This window comes from Lasioglossum baleicum, chromosome 3, assembly GCF_051020765.1.
Source record: "Lasioglossum baleicum chromosome 3, iyLasBale1, whole genome shotgun sequence".
NCBI classification, from domain to species: Eukaryota; Metazoa; Arthropoda; class Insecta; order Hymenoptera; family Halictidae; genus Lasioglossum; species Lasioglossum baleicum.
The window spans coordinates 12888786-12906298 of NC_134931.1; the positions used below are offsets into that span (position 1 = coordinate 12888786).

Here is a 17513-nt window from a genome sequence, read left to right on the forward strand (position 1 = left end):
AAGATCCGCAATCTGGTAATCATTTCTGCAGGAGTTATCTGTAGATTCAGCATTGCACATTTTGCAAAATTATTATTCATTAAACTCGAGCGATTACATCGAATTAAATTTTTAATGCACACTATAAGGATCGTGTACGGTATATTAGTAGTTCCTGGTAGAAGACATGTTACGTGTTTTGTGACAGGTAGACTGCACAAGTGTCATCTACTTTATCACCGCCATCATCGGCGATCATCGTCGCGACGTCCACGTCCATCAGCCATAGGTTAACACCGCACAGATTATAGATTCTTCCTGGACTCACTGAAAGACGCGAAGAAAGGCAGGATGGACGACCTCGCCTACGTTCCATTACCCAATTACGTAAACCTGACAGACATAAAGCTCCGTAGAATGGCTAGAACGAACAAGTTATCCAGTCGGCCAACGCGACCGCGCGGAGGCCAATGATGTTAAATGCAAAGACCTACTTAACGTCACTTTAGCCAGCTGGGTGTGACTGCCTCCGCCATTTGCACGATACTTCGGACTCTATGTGTTTCAGTGTCAATCATCGTCGTACTAATTGCCACCGTTACCCGTCAACGCGTGACTTTTTATTCCGGCGATCATCGATCGACCTGTCCTTGCGCGATCGAAACCTTTTAATCGCCTTCTTCATTCATAGCGACTAATTGAGGCCACTTAGATCACTAGTGGACGTGGCATATACTTACTATGAACATTGTCAATGAAAGATCTTAGTTCAATAAGGTTGTTCTTTCCTACAAGAGTATTCTTTCGAAAATTGTAAGCGATATTTAGAATATTTACTTGGCCCGTTAATCAAAGGATTGTTATTCAAAAAGGTAAAACAATGTTCCACAAATATTCTTTTAATATTCAGAGAACTGATGTTCCCACATCTCCAAGGATTGAGTATCTCCATCCACACACTGCTCACGAGACTGAAGGCCGTAAACCGTGAGAAAGTATTGCGTCAAGAGATATCTCACATTTTTTCGATCTCCGTCGATTTTTCTCGGGTAATCACTCGGATAAAATGAACTCGTTACCAATCGTTTTGCCTACCATAGTATACTCGTTTTTCTCGTTCTTTAATAAGACGTGCTCCTCCCAAGTTCGCGTGATCCACAGCGAAAACCTAAGAAAAAAAGAGCAGGATGAGCGTGATGGTATCGTGCTATCTATTGCCCGGCTAAATTAAACTCCCTTTCGACTTGCCCGTCCAGTTTATGGGTGGTCTTCCGTGAGTTATACACACGGGACAGCCTGGCATCGTAACGCGACAGTAACTCGAGTCTCCGAGTCGCAGTTTTTCGATATCAGAGCGCATCACGCCTCGCAAGGACGAACCTGAGAGTTGTCTCAGCGAAAGTCACCGCTGATACTGACAGGATCGAGAGCATCGTCGACACGGAAAACGCATTTTCTGTTATCGCGAAGCCGCAATGTCCCTTACGTAACCAGCCGTTATTAATCCGGTCTGAAAACGGCCTCCGATATTTCCGATTTCGGAGCGTGAATCATTATCTGCGGGAACCTCACAAATATCGTCTATCAGCAGCTTGTATCCGATGGCATATGGCGGCATGATACCTTATCAACGGTTGTTCACTTTCAATCTAAAACTGGGATGGAGCATACGGTTTCATCAAACCGAGATAACGACATCGGTCGATCGAGAAAGCTGGCCAATGGTTGTAAGGTCGAAAATCCGAAGGACGGGGAGTCATTGAAACAGAGCTAAGGTCCCAATGACCCTGAACATGGAATCCGGCTGAGCAGGTGTGACGCGGCAGCCGGTGCTCGGCAGACCCACAGTGGGCCAAGTCCCATTTCGATATCTAAACATCGATTTTTCAACTTCCAATTCTCGGCACACTGAGTCTACTATCATCGGGTGTATCCGATTTAAACAGCGTTAATTATTCGCAAAAATGTCTACGACCCCACAAGAGCATCGGCGATCGTGTTAAAGTTAACGACCCGACTTAACTGTAGAATCAGACATCGTCCATGGAGCCAGCTACCAAAATTACAAAACTGCATCGGCCGGTTTGAACGATTCAATTAAAGGCAACATTACGTCAGTCGATTGCTATAAGTTGCTGTGTAATTGGTGGCGATCGCTTTTAAAGGAAGCGCCAGTGTATTATGGTTAATTGGAATCTTTCATCGGCTGTCGGTGATGGGGGAGTGCCTCGTAAAAACGACGATTCCAATTAAAACTCGGCTGGGCTGTGGTCCCCCACGGGTGTTCAGAGTCATCGAACAAGTTGTCGAACATGGGGCAACGGTTGCCAAACGCGGGGAACAGTTAGTCCTGACGGTTATCGACACGTGATGATTAGCCACCGAGTGTCGTGCGACGGGAACACGCCTAAGTAGACAGGTTGTTATGTCTGCTTGCACTTTCGTGGGAGATTAGTGACGGAGCATCTGCTTGGTTTGCCTCTTAATAATTTACTAACTCTCGAATTGTACTTTTTTCTGGTTCATTGCATGATAATTACAAATATGATATTTCTGTTGAACTTTCTCTCGGAAGTAGCAACGAAGTCAAGTCCGTGTCGTGAACCTGGGGGGACTAAATGAAATTCGTATAATTTATTCATGGATATAGGAATATAGGGATGGAGGATGTCGTTGCGGGGTGGAAGTCATTTTCAGGAGGGGACGAGGTAGAAGCATGGATCTATGGGTAGAAGTTGCATCTTTTTCATTGGCTGTGTCCGGCGCAAGCGCAGTACGTCATTATGCATGCGTTACTGATACAGTTACATAACCTTTTAGTATGTTCTTCAATTCGTGTTGCACGTTTCAATTTCCTTTCTATATTCTGTAATTTTAGTTTTCTTTAATCCCTCGTTCTATTTGCCATTATCGAAAAATAACCCCCCTTGCCCATAATGCTAGTTCACGCTCCATCCCTATATTCCTATATATACATGATGTAACGCATGCATAATGACGTACTGCGCTTGCGCCGGACACAGCCAATGAAAAAGATGCAACTTGTACCCATAGATCCATGCTTCTACCTCGTCCCCTCCGGAAAAGAAAAAAACCCCCTTGCCCAAAATGCTAGCTCATGCTCTATCCCTATATTCCTATATCCATGAATTTATTACGCAAAAACAAAACAGCGTGACAGTTCGCCGAGGAGAACGGGACCAAACAAAAGCCGAAGGAGACAATGATGGGACTCGGTTCACGACGATGACGTGAACACGATAAAATGCGCCGTCGGCTTACGTAACCGCGGAAATCGTGCATTATACTTACGTGGCGAGCCGAACGGACTCGCAGCAGGTAAAGGCCTCGCCGTCTGTCCGTCCGGTTCACCTTTGCTAGGACGGTCGGTGCTCTTCAAGGTCAAGGTGAAGGCCTCTCGTAACCCGTCGTCCCGCCACTCGGTCTAGGTCGTCGGACCGGATGGACGAAGAACCGCCTTTTCGCCTTCGTCTTTGATTCTCCATCAGCGAAACGATCTTCAGTTTATTCTCTTGTGCGCACGGTAGGCCATATAACATTCATTGTAAACAAATATAGTATACTCGATGTATCTGCGTGAAAATTAATTTTCAAATCTGGACAAATAATTCCATTACTCGGCTGTGCTTGACATAAGTACAATTTACTCTGCACAAATTGTGGTAACAACAAATGATTACAAGTCTCCAACATCTACTCTTGATTTATAAAATATTCAACCTATCAGCATACCAAACTGAATTCCGTATTGTGCGAATTTGTCGATAGCAAACGATGGAAATGGATGCATAAACAATCGCATTCCGCTAATAAGTCTTTAATGCATTCCGAATTCTCTCTCGAGCGAGCCAAATTGATTTCATATCTTTCGTTCCTCATTCACCAGGCTGGAGCGACCGATAAAGCTCTTTGTTACGATTCCCCGTGCAACTTGATCGGAGAGCGCCTCGTGTATCATCTGACGCATCCGTCACGGTTGTCGTGTTCCTTCTTACGAGGCTCGAAGGAGAGTGCTCGTGACAAAGGTCTCGAGTCTCGGGCTGTAATCGATAATGCATTCTCCGGCGCGAGATAAAAGGGAATGACGTTCAAGTAATCGAACTAAGTTCCACCGAGTCGTACCGAAACTAGATTTCCCCGTGATTTCCGCGTTGAGCACTGTTACACGGGCTCCGATTCCAGACTGAATAACTGTTCGAGCCTGATCGCGATCCAGACAATCACGTTCGACGCAAATTGTTTTCTCTAATGGTCGCGGAATTACGGTATTAAACGTTCACTCGGCTTAAGGGGGCAAGCTGCTCGTTGCTGATCCCATTACACAGGAATTGAGTGACATTGATTTCCTGCCGTTGTCTGTTCGGCTTGTCAGCTTCCAACATTGTTCCCCGACATGTTTGCGGCTACATCTACGTTGTCCAGCTCTCTTCTGTCTACTCTTTCCAGGACATTTATATTTAACGCCTAGGACGTTTATAGATAAATTGTGGATGGTTACGCACTCATAAAAAATGGTTCGTTTAGCTATATCGCTAATTTATATCACTGGAAAATATTAAAGAAGCGACAGAATGCTCTGCTCAACTCTCTGCAAACCTTCACAATCACTATATCCAGCAGGTTAGAAGCCAACTGTTTAAGATACATTATTTTCCGTGGCATTTCCTTTACGACAACCCTTGGGCGGACGATGATTTCTGACAGAATTTATGTCCCAGTCGACGGTGTTATGGGAGACGCTTGAGAATAAGTACCAAATTATTTTATATCGCCTGTCGTAAAGGGAAAAATTCACGTCGAGAATATTTTAATAGCAGTCTCAGTCACGAAGAACTCTTTTCCGATTGGAAGCTCGAGATAATGCTTGTGAAGGGAAAACCTAACTCCCTTGGACGAAGCTGGCTCTCGCGGATGAACCCAGCGTGATCGGAATAATGTTATCTCGCAAGGACACCCCGTGGTGGCTTCTTTTCGATTTCTCATTCTGAGCCGTGGATGTCTCATCTCAGCGAGGATCTTCGCACCTTGTCGTTTCTCTTCCGATCGTTTCATGATCAGACATTTTCTCCGGTTCACAATAAATACTATCGAAGGTCTATCGGGGAAAAAGAAATCCAATAATGTTGTATTCCGGATACTCAATATAATTATATTTATTAAGTGCAATTTCTAAACGAAATACAAACTACGGACGTAATACAAAAGATCTTAGTAGTCTAGACAAGACTCGGTAAGAGACTGATCGGAAGCGAATGAAGACTGAGAAAAGAATGTTCGCGAGAAGAAGAAATCAGCAGGAGATTTGGGTTCTGTAAAGTGGGGGTTGTTTTAGGTCTAATGGTCAGTAAGGGATGAATCATGGGGATGAGGTTCAAAGATGAGTAATGGTAGATGGAATGTCGAACTGAAGATAGAGAGACGAACTGAAACGTTTAGATTACATGAGTGATTACTAATGCTGGAGAGAATCTTATCGTTGGTATACAACAATAATCACGGACGTTCGACATTTGGAAGTATCGAGAAATCGAACCGCTTGCAACTCGCAATTCGATAGCTACGAAATGACCATTGTTTGATGAGTTCATTGATAAATTGACACTTGCGTGCCAATCTATTTTACAGATCGTTTCCGAACAATTCGAGACGCGATGCAACAAGTGACTGGTTCAAATCGAACTCGTATCATAAGACGTTTGTATACGTATTAAGTTAAATAATTGATTTTCAAAGAAATTTAAAGACATGTCTCCCCGTATTAATTCTTTGATGGTGTTACAGCTGATGTTTGTGTAATCTGTTTTTCGATCTAGATGCACTATTCCTGTAACATGGCATACCGGCTCTTCCTTTCGTCGAGTAGCACGGCTACGTTTGCAATGTTAAAAATTCATGAAATGTGATACTAAAAAGCTAGTACGTCGATGTATCGAAGGTGGAGAAAGCGTTCCACCATCACTCGCGAAGCTCAATTCACACTGAAACTCAATGACGAACGATTTCTTCGTTCTGTTGCAGGTGAGATTTACGCGCTCGTTCACCACTATGTCGTAAAGCATCATACTAGATCGTATAACTCAGGTTCTCGCTGTCCAACTCGTACAGCTCCGTGTCAGATTGCTCTGGAACAGACACAAGTTTAAGCACCACAATTTCGCTGATTATTTCCGGCACAGCTGTCCGGTTGCGAAATGCAATTGTAATGACTCGAACATTTAACCGCGTCTGGCAATAGCGATAGTTTTTTCGTGTGCACGTTCGGTCATTTGATTGGAGAATTAAATAGGCATTCGTAATTAACGCATTCCCTTCGAACTAAAATGTTTGTAACCAGAAGCTATTCGTAGATATTTGCCTCTCGAAATTATATTCAATTTTACATCGTTGTTTGTGCAAACGTTTGAATCTGCTATGAAAGTTGCAAGCATCGACAGGCGACAGCCACACAATGGAACATTTCAATCGAACATACGGTCGCGCCTGGCAATAGCGATAGTTTGTTCCTGTGAATGTTCTGTCATTTAATTGGAGAACATTCGTAATTAACGCATTCGTTTTGAACTGAAATGTTCGTAACCAGGGGAGCTATTTGTACGATATTTTCCACTCGAAATTATATTCAATTTTACATTGATGCTTCTAGAAACGTTTGAACCTGCTATGAAAGTTGTAAGCATCGACAGGCGCCAGCCACACAATGAACCATTTCAACCTTTCAAATCTATGACGTTACAGTTGCGTGAACGCAGCGCAACCATTCATAGAGTGTATCTCCAATGTTCATTCTTCCAGCGCAACAATGTCTTCGCATCCAAACCGGTTGCGCACGCGATCCATTAGATTACTGTTAGACGTTCAAGTTATTTTCGAGATTACAAAAGGATTTATACGCCATTGTTCGTCCTTATACTTTCACCTAACTGTTTAGGGTACCGCAGGAAATCAATAGAAGCACGGGACATAAAGCACACGATCTTCTGATATTGAAACGTGTTGCAACCGCGGTGGAGGACATCTGAGATAAAATTTAGATTTGGAATTTCTCTCCAAAATTTTTACGAACTCGAACATATCTGTTCATTTTTGCTTGTTTGGTAGTTCTAGTGTCAATTATAGTTTATATGAATCCACACATACTGGTGTGAGAACAGAACCTACAATCGAACTTTTCAAAGCTTCAAAATTGAATGGATATCCCTTATAGTAGCGCAATTTTGAACTGATACACGAATTGCGGAAAAGCTGATAATGACATAGGGTAATTTCGGGATAGATGCACCACATTTTTTTTCTGTTTATAAACATTTTATTAAACAGTAAAACTTTTATATTAATATATTAATATACTGTTTAAAAAAGGTCGAAAAAGTGCATCTCTCCCTAGGGCAGGCATGTCAAACTCTTTTACCACCAAGGGCCTCATTAAGTATCATAAATTAATCCGAGGGCCGCAATAAAAAAAAAATGACACGCAAAAAACAGTTGAAAATCGTTCCGAATTTCGTTCCGAAATTGCCCTAACTAATTGCACTTCTATAAAATATAAAAAACCTGACATAGGCCATTCGTCCAGACACCCATTCAATTTATTTGTTGAAAACGAGGAAAAGACGTATTTACTTGGAGAAAGACTTGACGACAATATCATGGCTGTAATTTGTATGATCACCTGATACGGGAATCGGTGCGTTTTTCCGTTAGCGCCCGAAGACAGAGCGCAAAGTGATTCGTCTAATGAAGGAGATCGATTAATGACTTTACAAACACATCGGCCGGTTGGCAATTACGGCGCGCGTATCCGTAACGATTAAATATAGCTCTGGTTTCATAATAGACGGTTCGAGGGACGATACTCGAACGATCGGAGCCGGGGGCTTCGGAATCATGCTCGGACGAACGGGATTCCCTGAATCGAAACGTTTACGATCGCGGACGATTCGCCTGAGAATCATCGTTCTCGGTACATACTCCGGAGAGTACCGCCGTTGTGCTCGTTAGGTTCAGTGAAATGATGCGGACTTATCGAGCGTTACATAACCCGCGATTATTCTTAAATAATACGGCTATCGTGCCCTGCGGTTTCGTTCGAGGAGACTGACCAGCCGCGGAGGAATTTCTCCTCCCTTCCACCGCCGCTGGACACATTGCACTTCCGTTTTGGTAGCTCACCTTGAACTTGCCCTTCTTACCGTGGAACCTTGAAGCCTCCGGTTCCCATAACACGTCCCAGGGAGAACACGCATTCGCCAGAGCAGTCGAAAGAATTCCAGCGAAATCGAGCGCTTCTTCCTGCTGTATCGCTCGCCAGCTTCCTCACGCGTTTAGCTTCCTCTCTTTCATTGTTACGAGAGCGGTTTGAAATAGAGCACTGTGTTTTATTGACCACAGCGTAGGCCCATCGGTGGAACCTAGTTTAATGGAATTAGATTCTCTCCTTCCTTTTACTTGCGAGCCGGGCTATTTTTGCGGCCCGACGCCTCTGCGGATAAAACCTTTTAATGGACCTCGGAGATTTCTCAGAATAGAACCGGGTTTTATGCATTTATAGCACTGAAATGGAACATTTTATTTCACCATTTGTCGATTAAAACTGCTTGCCATTTAAGAAACGTATTCACTTGTTTATAGCTGCCGTACTATACAGTACGATTGTATATGGGATTATGTGTTTTACTTTAATTTTTATGATGTGATTTTCAAACGTCCTCAAATACATTCATATAATGAGAATTCCATAAAATTCAGATTAAATTGAGAATGAATATTTTTCTGGTGCTTTTCAAACGTCCTCAAATATATTTATAATGGGAGTTCCGTAAAATTCGGATTGAATTGAAGGAAGAGAGAAGGAAGATTCAGTAAATCTAGAAAATGAGAGATCAACGACCAAGAATATACCCAGAATAATTTGATTTTAATATTTGAACAAGATTATTGAATTGTATGATATACGAACTTCTCTTATGTGGCATTTCTTTTCGTTCTGGGGGAAAAGAAATGGCGACAGTCTGGGATATTTTTTCTCGGCGCGATGATCCTGTCACGAAGTCGTTGTCGCGGCGGGAAGGAGCGGCTCGGCCGCGATTTTCGGGGGAAGCGTGCGTACCGCTCGTTGAAAGGAATGTAGTCGTCGGGTCAGGTTCTGGAAAGCCCGAGTGCGAAAATAGCAAACAGCCGGGGCCGGTCTTGTTGCTTTTCATCAGAGCTCCGTCGACATTCGTTCTTCGGGCTGGCTAGCGGTGTCTCGGGCGTAATTCCACGCGGAGAGGAGAACCGCGCGTTATCCCTGAAACGCGGCATGACGCTTCTCAAGGTGCGCTGGCAAGAAACCCGGCTGTTTTCTTCGAGCCGACGATTCCAGGCAATCGTCCGCTAACTCTAATAATATAATGATCCTGTTTTAGAGGAGGCATGTACCTTGAATTACCGAACGAGCGTCAGTTGTCTCGATTAAATTACACTTTTTGCTACCCGCGCCGCGCGCACCATGCGATCCTTCTTCTTTGGCATCTGGGACCGGCGGAATTTTATCTACCGTGCTTATTTTATTCAACCAATTAAAAGTTTGCTATTTGTTCGCGATGGTAATCTACATATGCGCAATCCTGTACGCGCTAGCAATGGCTCGGCCACTATTTACGGGAAAAAAGACAAGATGATCTCCGAGCGCGGAATTAATCATGCCGCGTAGCTGTAATCTAGAAAAAGTTTTGCTAATTATTGGAATGTTGAATAGAGACAAAAACGTGTTCATTAGTTTTTTTTTTAAAGAGCCTGGTAATTACGAGAAATTGAACTACAAACCTCAGCTAAACCTCAGCTATTTTTCATTACTATAAATTGCTGAAAACATGTTTCTTGCATTACTAGTGAGGAGTTTATTCTCTCTAGAATTAATTCTTTCCTATTGACACCTAAGATTTATTATATCTTTTGCTATTCTTAGTCGATCTGAACACCTGAGAGTACGCAATTTATTCGCAGTGATAGCAGCTGTCATAGGTCGTTGTTTGCCGATCGATTCATCCTCTATCCGCGGACAGGGGTTTAAACTAGATCCGTATCGGCGCGAAACAAGACGAGATCCCCGGGCACCGGATAAATTATGGTAAACGTCCGCGATCCAGACAAGACTTTATCGCGACACCAGCCGGCAAGATCGGAAAAACGCGAAGCCGGTAGCCAGCTTGCAACGGGCTGTAACAGTAATGACGATTTACGAACGATAACTACCTCGTCAAACGACTTCCACGGTGGAGTCTGCGTTCCTAGCTGATACTGTTCCTGCGATCGACACGCTGCCACTCATTGTCCGTTAGCCGCGAATAGGGGCTCGCGTATTTTTATTTCACGCCAATTTGTTCGAGATCGAACGATCGTGCCGAAACGAGAACTAGCCAGAGTTCTCCCTGCAAACGAGATATTACAAGCCGTTCTATGTATTGTGCGATAAGTGTCGCGTAAGTGGTTTCACGACATAAAAATGACAAAAACGGTCGTATCATGTGTCCATTCAGCGATCGCCAGTAGAGCAATATCAGCCTTTCGAAATAGACTCCTTTGAATGCGTGTACAGATTTTATTGGGTTACGAGGAGGCTATTCGTATAAACTTGTGACACAAAACACCCACGATTTATCATTCGGTTTTAATTATCATCTCTTTGGAATACAGTGAAGTTTTCATTTATATTTGCGTGATATAAAAGACTGACTCGCCTTTAAAAGGCGTGGACAGGTTCCGCTTTTTACCGTACACATGTCCCGAAACCATTGCCGCGATACTTGCCACAGAATACGCAACGGCCTGTAGAACTCAGCATCGAACAGCACTCTCGCGTGTGCACTCTTTACCGGCGAGTTCCGCGTGTTTCAGCGCACGCTGAATTCCACTTCGAAACTATGCAACATTCGCCCGGTATATTTAGCCACGGTGAACGATCCTCGCGGAATTTTGTCAGATAGCCGGCATTCGAAGCAGTGGATCCGCAACGGGCGAACACGAGACCGGATAAGGTTGCGTCAGGACTCGGTTTCCCGATCTCTTATCGACGATTCTCTTTCTTTCGCTCGCGCGCACCTGGCCAACAAGGAATTCGCAATTAGCGGCGCGATCGATAGCACCGACTCGCTTTACTTGTTTTCCCTTGGCCTACTATTTGCGCGAGCTTCTTCTTCTCACGGCTGTGGCGAATTCCCACTCCTCGTGGACCCAGCGCTTCCTCTCTTTTTCAGCCGAGATGGAAATGAAAACGTCAACCGGCTCCTCCATAATTGGCACCTCCTCGTCCACGTTCAATTAGTCCTCTTCCCTCAGTTTTTCTTCCCCGGATTCCACCATCTACCCAGAATTCTCGCGTCTGAATTCCCTTGAAAGAAGAGACTCGAGTTCCGTTCCTCGTTGTTATCGCCCTATCTAGCTCGTCTCCCACGATTCCCTGCTTCCCAGCTTACGTTTTTCTCGTGTAGACGTTCTTCTCGCTCGGAAGGATGTTTTTATCTCTCGTTCTTCGATCTTTTTTTCTCCCGAGCACATCGACGCTGAAGTGGAAGGGGACACGTTCGAGAATTTCGGCACGAGGATCATTACGGCCGCGTCCAGCGGGTGCAATAAATTAGCCTGACCACAGGGCTACGTACCCGTGGAATCCACTGGGATGTCGGTGATTCTGCTTTCTTTATTTTTGCCGAGCGAGGCCTACCGGTCCACTGCAAACCCGTAATTTTCCCGTTTAATCCCGTCTTGCCGGCAGATTCTCCTCGTTCCTCGCGCAAACGACCAAACGCTTCTGTAACATCGAAACTCGAGCCCTGCTGGGCCCTGTAATGTTGATGGAATATTTAAATCCGTTGTCGAGCGGAAGCTCGCACCGTCTCGACGTCTGGATTGTTGGGGCGCATTGAAAATTTATTTGCCAGCACGTCGGCTGACGGCAATTGCTATCTTCAGTGGCATGGGGCATGTTATACGAGACCTGCGGAGGGTAATCGAATTGCGCAATTAGAATTATTTCTAATAATTTATATTCAGCTAAATTTAAACGTTCTTCGAAAGTTGTTCTTTTGAGAGGTGTACAATTTAAATCATTCTGCGACTGCGGATCGTATGCATTTATGACAGAAACGAATAAGACAAATGCAGAACTTATACACAAGTTATGTATGCTGCTTCCTTTTTCTGTCTGTTTCAACAAAGACCTGGATCACTGAAACTAAAACAGGATATATATGAATCGATAAATATATAACGAGTATTTTTGCTGTAGAATCTTTCACAGAGTCGCTCGCGATGTAAGCGTACGGAACCTTGACAGACAGCCGCACGGTGTCGCAATAGGATTCAGCAAATAAACCGTCGGATGTACCAAGAAATACAGAGTGTCCGAGTCCGTAAACTTCAATGTAAGACGGACAACTCCATGCGATGATATAGTTGCACATACGTCGCTATCAGAGACAGCGATCTCAGAAAAAAGTTCGGGACGAGTGGAGCTAGACACACCGGCCGAGGAGCGCCATAAGGGCAGCCAGATGCGAAACACCATAAAAGCCCGTGGACACGAGACTGACTGCTTTAGACAGGGATAAGACGAGGTGAACGCACCCGCGTCCTTTCAGAGTCCTTTTATATATCCGATCCACTCTGTCCTACCGTGTACCATTACTCACAATTCCCTCGGTTATCGATTACTCAGGTTACGAAGGTGGCGCGTATTATTTTTACTGTATTCGTACCTTGTAGTATGCGTTCGGCCCGATTGCTTCCGCTAAATCCAAGCTCCTAGCAACAAGAAAACACATTCAATAATGTTCCGAAACTATTCCGTTGATGAAAGTCGATACACAATGTAGAACAGTCAATTTGTTACGCGTGCCTCGTTGCTGCGAGGATTGCACGTGGAACCTTGAAGGCAGGAAGAAAATACGATCTCTCGGTGTTCCAACAATTCTTCTCGCAAACGTGAATGGCATAGTTAGGCATCACTCACACGATAACATCGAAATGTTGCGTTGACACCTGGTACCAGATTGCAACACAATGCCGACAATACCTTGTCCCTTTCAACACATCAGCTGGTAGATGAGGAGGCGAGCTCTCGGGCTGGTAACAGCTTCAATCAGCTTCGTTTCGTTCAGGATAACAATCTGCGGAACTAATCCTCCTAGAACTCTTCCACTTTCCATCAGATTTTACATGAACACGAGATTCTTCTGAAAGATAGCTAAAACGGCAATTTGTGAACTGATGCCTCTCGAAGTATCATAACTTACCATCTTGAACAAGTGTGATGGCGTCAAGTGTGTATACTAAACTAAATAAGAAAAAGCTAGAATCTCTGAACTAGTTGCCAGCTATTTTGAATCACAGTGTATTCGTACTACATTGTAGAAAAGTTAGCATGTATACTTTATATAGGATTCTGTGTTCCTCTATTTCCAAAGACATCTTGACTGGATGGTTGATCTACGACGTTCTCGGGTTATCGTACTCCTCGAGCTAACCACGCTCGGAGTCTCTTTAAACGATAGTCCCATCGAGACGCTTCCTCAAGCTGGAAGCAACCGATTAGATTTCGATAGGCGGTCTCGGAGGCGTTAGGTCGCCTTACATGGGAGAAACGGCTAGCATTTTTCGAGGTCAAGGGACCGGTGCGGCGTATCTGCGTTATCAGCGTGGGATGAGAATCTCGGCGAAACTCGCGTAAGCCAGTCCCATCGTCGTGCTCGCTTATTCCCCGAGATTCGCGGAGGTGGATCCATGCCGAAGCGGCGAGGTCGAACCCATAAATCGATCGATCGATCGCGGTAGCTCCGTGTCTCGAGGCCTCAGGAGCGTACTTGCGAGGGCTCCCGCGTTCGTACAGATTAACTTCGAAAGCAAGGTCTGCCGCGAGGTTAATATCGACTTCGCACGCTCGATTGACCCCATCGCGGTGATTTAAACGCGCGCCCATAGTTTCTCGCGTTGTAGATTCGGATTTGGGAAACGATCGACCCGAATGCTGCTGAATTCCTAACGACCGTGCACAAATAATAGAGCACCTTGGAAGCACGATCGGTGCCTGGAAAAACGAACGATTTCAACGTTCTCACGTGCCATCATTGCACTTTATGCGCTAACTGCTTAGAAGAACCTTCAAGAGTTAATCAAACGCTCGCTTCCATAAACCTGACAAATATAACTGTAACCCTTTATATCCAGTTTTAATCCCTTTAACACGTTCGTTGAACACTGTTAACCCTTGGACCAATTTTGTAATATATGTTTTTGTAGGTACTTTTTGTAGACACGTGAATCTTTCTATTGTCTCTTATATTTAATTCACGATTATGTGAATTAGCTGTGCCGAAGCTGTCAGCCTCCAGAAGAATGCCGACCGAAATTTCACCAGTCTCGATTAAATTTTCATAAATCCCGCTTGAGAATCATCCCCCTCGCCAGCAAAAAGAATCGATCCCGCGCACGGTTCCGCGAAGATCTCATTGACGTCACAAAGATGGCGCAAGACGTGACGTCGCCTCGTGGGGAGCCGACAGCCGAGGGACGAAAGAGACGGCCACTCGTCAAGGTCTTCGGAGCGGCAGCAGGGGCGAGCAACCCTCGTCCAACACCATCTTCTGGTTCCCCATACAAACTTCGATCGGCGTTGCTGTATAAGCGAGAAAAGCAGCCTGGCGACGTGCCTATCGACCACAGACGCCATTTGCCGGCGCCGTGCTCCGTCGCGACGCCAAGTTCACTGCGCTCCCCTCTGTCGGGTTGTGGAAACCGACTGTGTGCGTTTCCACGCACGAGCCGCGCCGCACGGATCGTCCACGTTTCTCCCGAATCGCATTCTCGCGATTTTTCCTCGTGCCGATCGTAGTCGACATGTGGTGTTGCAAAAGGCTCGATGCCTCCGATTGGCCCGTCACCACCATCGTTCGAGGTAACACGCTTCCTTTTTGCACGCTGTCGCGGACGCTTCGTGCAGCTCGGGGAACAAAGCTTTTTCACCAGCGCTTTTCCGGCTTCTACTCAGCTCTTCACTTTGTTCTCGTATCAACGTGGTGTTCTGGTTGACGTCTCGTCGATCCTGTTAACCAGGTCTCTCCACGTGTTTTCGTCTTCGAGTGATCGCTGTTCTAAGGACAGGACACCTCTGACGCCACTGCACGCCGCTTTCTGCTCCTCCATCGAGCAGTTCTCGAATTGTTCGACAAGCTTTCCACGAACGCTTTAGCTTCCACACCGCTTTTACTATTCTATCCGGTCAAAGTCGCGAATCTAGGATAAGATCGAAGGCTGTATAGCTTGGTTGCTTTGTATACTTTGTCTGGGAAATTTCCAGAACAATTCGTTGGGATTCTTCAGCTTCGTACAGCGAGCTTCTCGTTGCTTGTAGTGGTCACAGATCTTTATTGTGGCTTTTGGAGTTTCCAACGCGAACTTGGCGTCTTTTCTTCGTTCGTTTGGTTTGGTGAATAAAGTGATTAAAGGTTGTTGTTTCTTCTGTGTGGTAGTTCAACATTGGTCCTACATCGTCTCTCTCCGTAAAATGGACCTTTTATCTTCTTCAGCATTTTTGACTTTCCACTCATTATGCACGAACGATAGCAAAAGATTAAAGCTTTTGCACACACCTAACAAATGACGTGATTAGTTATATGCTAAAAGAAAATTTCGAAAACATGTCGGAGAAACGACGCGACGCAGCTTATTCCGTTTGATGTACTTATTCAAAGGGCAAGGACAAAGGTGCGTGCGAAGCGAAGGTAGAAGGAACGTTCCATCGATCGCTCGATGAAAAACGTTGTCAGGCGGAGGAGAATACGCGAGCAAGAACAGGTTGTTTCCGAAGGAAAAAGTCCACGGGACTCGTCCAGATATCGCGGTAGCGCGGAAGCCCTACAGGTCACGGCAGAAAACGTTCGGTTAATCGCATCGCTCGTCCTAATTGCTTATTCGATTTAATCCCACTTGTGATGCAACCGGCGCGCGGTCGCTATGTATCTACGGTGTAGATACATACTACACAGTGGGTCGCGTCATCGACGTTTTTCTGCTCGTCCTCTCCTCGGAGCTCGTGCCATCTTCCGTCTTTGCTCTTCGGCTTATTGTTAGACCACGTGCAACGCCGAAATAGTTCGCGTCTACAGGATTATCGTGGCTGGAATTAGCCATTCATGAATTCTCGTTGCAAGAAAAAGTTACCCCGAAAATACCTAACCCACACCTAACCCGAAATTATACATCCGTGGAGATCTTCCATCGAAATGCTAATCTGTCGGTCTATTTTCGCGCAAGAGTTTACGGGTTCAGGCGCTTGACGCACTCGGCTGGTTTTAGAATGAGAAACAATTTTCGTTTACCCGATATTGGAAATTTTAGGCTGAACTTCCACAGTAATCAGAGTAACGTTTAGTTAAAGTGAAAAACCTAAATAAAAAGTGGACATCACCTTAAAGGTTAGCTTCGTACCTTAAAGTTGTGTACCGGATGATTCAAGGGAAACAGGCCACCTATAAATAGCTTAAATGGCTTAAAGATAAAAAGACAATGTTAGAGAGAAAAGTTGTACATACTACATACTAAAGTTTCCGATTGTTGTCGTTTTTAAAGGTCTTTTGAAGGTCATAGTGATACTCTTGACATCAGCTACCGTGAAGTTAAACATATATGGGGCCATTTACAAAATCATCGACGACCTTCAAAAAACCTTGAAAACGGCAACATTTTTTGGATCACCATATTTGTCTCCTTCAACAGTACAACTTTTCTCTCTAACATTTTCTTCGCCCATTTCTCGTGGATCACCCGGGTATGATAATTTGTAACGGGACTGTAACGGTAATTTTTCTAGATCAACAAGCATCGTTAGGTTTACATTCTAAAATTGGACATCAATCGAATAGTGCGTCGTTGAAAGTCTTTCATGACGAATGCATCCGATTTGCATGCGAGTCATGCGACACGGGTTGCGACGCCGGTATCGACGCGTTCTCGTTACTTTATCCCTGGAAACGATCGAGCCGCTCCGCGAACCTAAACGAAACCGGCTGGGATGGAATTGAACACCGGATGTCGTAAAACAAGCCACCGGATTTAAATCTACAGGACATCTGGGACACTTTCGGTGGCGCTGACGCGGCGAAGAAAAACAACGGTGCATCTTGCCGACGAGACGACGGCTGCACAGTCACTTTCTGAGTCAGCGTTCAATGACTGACGCAAGAACAGCCTAGCATTGTTGTAACGCGACTTTGGATCATGAATCGTCGTCCGAGTTGATCGCTCTGAGGTGATCGTTTCCACACAGTCATGCAAAAATATGACCGACTTGTCGCGCGATCGTTCTGTGACGAGCGTCGATGAGTGGACAGCCCCTCGTAATTCTTCTTCGTTGACGTACAATCTTCGATCGTTTAGAGGTCGTTATCGGATGATGTGATGGAGTTGATACTTCCGCAAGATTAACGTGATTCGTGGAGGTTTTTGTTGACTTTCGTTTCTCACCGATCTTTCCGTGTAAT

General features: G+C 44.9%; 2 protein-coding genes across 12 annotated transcripts in view; both read left to right on the forward strand.

Annotated features, from left to right (window-relative positions):
• Nt5a (5' nucleotidase A) overlaps positions 1-17513 on the forward strand; it is a 128463-nt gene that overhangs the window by 36375 nt on the left and 74575 nt on the right. The gene's annotated exons all lie outside the window — the stretch shown is intronic.
• Positions 1-17513, forward strand: part of LOC143221949 (uncharacterized) — a 291787-nt gene that overhangs the window by 16882 nt on the left and 257392 nt on the right. For 3 of the 10 annotated variants that reach the window (XM_076447663.1, XM_076447667.1, XM_076447671.1), the window contains exon 1: positions 14735-14929. The exons of the other annotated variants lie outside the window; for them this stretch is intronic. In XM_076447663.1, the coding sequence (XP_076303778.1) occupies positions 14872-14929 (58 nt within the window). In that variant the 5' untranslated portion in view covers positions 14735-14871. Of the gene's footprint in view, positions 1-14734; positions 14930-17513 lie in introns of those variants that run through there. 10 annotated transcript variants of the gene reach the window in all.